The sequence below is a fragment of the Choloepus didactylus genome, chromosome 1 (genome assembly GCF_015220235.1).
Source record: "Choloepus didactylus isolate mChoDid1 chromosome 1, mChoDid1.pri, whole genome shotgun sequence".
Lineage (NCBI taxonomy): Eukaryota > Metazoa > Chordata > Mammalia > Pilosa > Megalonychidae > Choloepus > Choloepus didactylus.
In genome coordinates, this window is record NC_051307.1 from 59,270,325 (window position 1) to 59,274,924 (window position 4,600).

The 4,600-nt window shown below is 32.5% G+C and overlaps 1 protein-coding gene across 1 annotated transcript; it reads left to right on the forward strand.

Moving 5' to 3' along the window:
- Positions 1–2,034: 2,034 nt before the first annotated feature.
- On the forward strand, positions 2,035–3,003 carry LOC119531722 (olfactory receptor 5K1-like). Its single transcript, XM_037833329.1, has one exon. It carries the CDS (start codon positions 2,035–2,037, stop codon positions 3,001–3,003), a length of 969 nt encoding a protein of 322 aa, XP_037689257.1.
- The last annotated feature ends 1,597 nt before the right edge of the window (positions 3,004–4,600 follow it).

Consider the following 4,600-nt stretch of genomic DNA (forward strand, 5'->3'; position numbering starts at 1 on the left):
TGTGTACTGAAAGTTATTTCTAACTTACCTTAATGATTAAATGGTTTATATTTAATGTATCAAAATAAATAAATAAAAATTCAGGCAGATTTTTGGATTGTTGTTTCATTACGAAAAATTAACTAGTATTGACTATAGAATTTACATGATTAACATCTTCTGTCAGCATGTCCTAATGCCTCACTGAACAATGACAGAAGATGGGCTTCTGAAGCAAATAAATAAATGTTCTCAAATGTCCTAATAGGATATAAATGATTTAGTATTATTCTAAGGATTGGAAAGCTAAGAATAAACTCAAGGTTACATTTATATATTAATTTATTAGGTATAGAGATACACTTTAGAAAATCTTGTAAATATCCAAGGAAGTAGAAAATAGTAGGAATGAGTCACTTCAGATAACAGAAAAACACCTACATTTTAAAAAATGATGGATTTTGAATAATTTTCATATAAAAATCTCAATTTGCAGATGACAAAGAGGTGACTTAGTATCATCAATAGGACTGATTACCAGTTCACTTGTCAAGTAATCACAGTGGAGATAGGATCTGAATTATTCTGAATTTTTCATAGCATTTTATAGGTTTTTTTAAGGAAGTATGTCACAATTAATCTCAAATGTTTAAAATCTAAAAAGGAAATTGTGCATGAATATATTTTTAAAACACAAAGTAGATTATTCTAGATTGTTTTGGGTAAAAAAACATGCTTGATGGTTCAGAAAACGGAGATCAGTGTGGTCTGGAGTATTTAGCTTAAATATTAATAATTAGCATTACATATAAAATAAGACAAATAAGGATGGAAATGATTTTAATATTTACACAAGAAAAAATGGAAAAAGAGCATGGGCAGAGCCAGTTTTGGTGGAAATGAGTGTGGTTTTCAGGGTGGGGGGAGGAAGGAGATGAAAATGGGTTGCCAAAGTGACAAACTTGGAGGAGCTGTTGGTCAATGTAGGGAACGAGGATGGAGGTGGATAAGGGTAGAAGGAACTATAAATGCCACCGAAATGGGAATTGAATTTATCTTAGAAGAATCATCATAGTGTAAACTGTTCCAGGAAGCATATTTCTGTCAATATTAGAAAATTATGTCCACTGAATTACAATAAAGATAAATAGATGTAAAAATGATCAAGGAAACATGAGCTTAAATGAGTAATCAGATAAAAGGAAGCTCTTATGTGATAAGCTAAAAGCATTAGGAGGTAATCTCTGTGGAATAAGTTGGAAAGGGTACATGACGGGTATTCATAAATCTCATAATTTGCTCATTATTATGATGGTATGCTCACAAACCTAATAATAATAGAAAATCAAGGAGACCCTGAAAGTAACAAACGGGTATATTCAGAAACATAGACAAAAAAAATGATATTTTATTTACAAATAGTCTCAGAGAATTTGCTCTGCCAAGGCAGGAATAGGTGATACAATGGTTAGACATAAAAATGAAGGTGATGTTATTAATTACTAATGAAATAAATATATGGATATTTATTTCCCAAACTCTTCAAGCTAAGTTTCACTAAAGACGAATGGTCCCTCTTTCATCCCCAGTGATATTTATGTACTTCCTAACATAATTCCAATAGTATAGGAAAAATGGTTGCTCAGTGGGAAAAATACATATACAGGAAAATTGCTTTAAAATAGGCTTTAAGAATATTCAATGCAAAACTAGCACTGTATTTATTTGGAAATGCCGAAACAATATGGGTATCCTGCATTTGTACAATATCCTTGCATAAATTCATACAGCCAACCATTATTGTTGTAAGCAGTACCTTTGAAATTATAAAATAAATGTTCCTATGTATTCTGGTCTCATGGCTCAAGGTCATATAGATAACTTAAGGGGAAATAACTTCCCCTAGAAGTCTGCATGCCTGTATTTGAAAGAAAGAGAACAAATGAAGAAGCTCCTCTGCTGCTTTTACACTGAGAAATTTGAAGGGAAAATAAAACAGATTCTAAATTAGAACTTTATTTTTCCATAAATCCCATCTCAACAGAGAAGGTGGAGATGACCAAAGATAACCACTCCATGACAAATGTTTTTACCCTCACTGGATTTACAGATCAACCAGAGCTGAAGCCCCTTCTGTTTGTGATGTTCTCTATTATCTATCTGATCACCATGGTGGGGAATCTTGGTTTGGTGGCATTGCTCTATGTGGAGCATCGTCTTCACACACCAATGTACATCTTTCTGGGCAACCTGGCCTTGATGGATTCCTGCAGTTCCTGTACTATTACCCCCAAGATGTTAGAGGGTTTAATTTCAGAAGAAAGATTGATTTCCCTCTATGAATGCATGGCACAATTTTATTTTCTCTGTTTTGCTGGAAGCGCAGCCTGCTTTCTTCTGGCAGCAATGGCCTATGACAGGTATGTGGCAATATGCAGCCCACTGCAGTACCACACCAGGATGTCAAAGAAACTCTGCATTCAGATGACCACAGGGGCCTACACTGCTGGAAATTTGCACTGCTTGGTTCATTTAGGGTTTCTCTTTAGGTTAACTTTTTGTGGCTCTCATCAAATCAATCACTATTTTTGTGATGTTTTTCCATTGTGCAAACTTTCTTGTGTTGACCCCTATATCAATGAACTGATGATGCCCATCCTTTCGGGGTCAATTCAAATCTTTACAATTACCATAATCATAATTTCTTATCTCTGCATCCTTTACACTATTTTCAAAATTAAATCCAAAAGGGGAAGAGGCAAAGCCTTATCAACTTGCGCATCCCATTTTCTCTCTGTCTCATTATTCTATGGTTCTGTTCTTTTCGCTTATGTTCTACCAAATTCAGTTCAAGAAGAAGATAAAGACATATATATTGATATTTTTTATACTATGGTAATTCCTTTTTTAAACCCTTTTATTTATAGTCTAAGAAATAAGGAAGTAATAAATGTTTTGAAAAGAATTATGAAGAATAAAGCACATAACATTCTGAAAGAAACATCCTGCTCTATAGCAAACTGATTTTAATATGCCTAAAATTTTTTTAAAAGTCAAGGGATACCGACAAAATATTAACAAGCCATTGTGTATGGAAAATATTAAATCAGTAATATACTTTGATGTATAAATCAAATGATGTATAAATGGATATGTAAGTTCTGAAAAGATGGTTTCTACTGAGATGCATTTCAAAATTTAATTTAATAAAGTCCACAGGTATGAGTACATGAATATTTTTGAGGCCACAAATTGTCTAAGAATGTATTTAGTTATAATACTTTACAAATTCAACAGATACTATGAATTTAAGACAGTATATAAAATCAAGATTGTTGGCAAATATATGGAATCTTGTACAAATTCAGGCACATTCCCAGTTCTCAAATATTAATCCCTTCTTATAGTACACAATCTGTCAGATATAAAATGAGCTTTTATTTTTTTTAGTTTTTGTTCTAGAAATTATGTTTGAATATGGATTCATGCAGAATACGTATTTTCAAATTAAGATAATGTTCCCTTTTTGTTCTAGTTATTTACCTTCTCAAGATCTGTGAAATAGTCTTTAGAATGCAGATTTGTCACTCTGTAGTTGAACATGATGTTACTGATATTGAAATCCCTATTGATTTGGATGTTTTCACTTAGCTGGATTAGTTGTCTTTGATGCATGACTGTGCAATTCCAGAATATGTCAATTAAATCAATGGTTTGTTCCCTTATAGCATTATATGTCTTGTTTGTTGTTAGGAATATCACTAACCTGAACTGTTTGTAATGTAGATTTATGTTATATTTATATAATTTGTAGAAATAAGTAGATGCTACACAAGCATCTAAAAAATATTTATGGATCACTTAACACTGCAAACTGAAAGAAAAAATAACTTAAGAACCTACTATGTGCTACACATTATTTTGCATCCTCTTCCACAGTAAAAATTCACTCTTTCAAATATTTAGCAGCTTGCTTACATTCATTTAGGTCACCTATGAATAGGGCTGGGATTTAGATCAATACTACCTTTTCCTAGCATTTATAGCTTCATTCACAGTAGCTTAAGTCAGTTAATATTAAACTGCTTACAATCTAATAAGGGTATTGAACATACAAATATGGAAAATAAGCAATGCAGATTATACACATGCAATTCTAGATTGTGTTGCACGTGTATAACATGTTTGGTGTTCAGACAAATTGTAGCCTGGGTTATTTACCAATTAAGTAACATTAGAAGTTAATCTGCTGTAAGAATGGAAGTATTTTTGATATTTGAGGGAAAACTTGAATAAAAGCATGAACACTGTTGATGTTTATAGACATGATTTTACCCTGGGGGTAGGGTAATAAGGTGAACAATTAGTGGACAGTGTGAGAACGCTGGGAGAACTGTTGGTGAGAGCTGTTGGTAATGTGGCAAATAAGAATGGAACTGGATTAAGTTATTGAGAATCTTACTGCCACTCTGTCATCTTAATTTGTCTTAGAAGCATCAAACATTGAAGTCTTCCTGGCAGCATAGTAATATAATTTAATTTTCATAAAACTCTTCCAGCATTTGATTGGAAAGAGAGACTAGAAGCAATGAGACTAACCACAATAATTCACATAATAGGT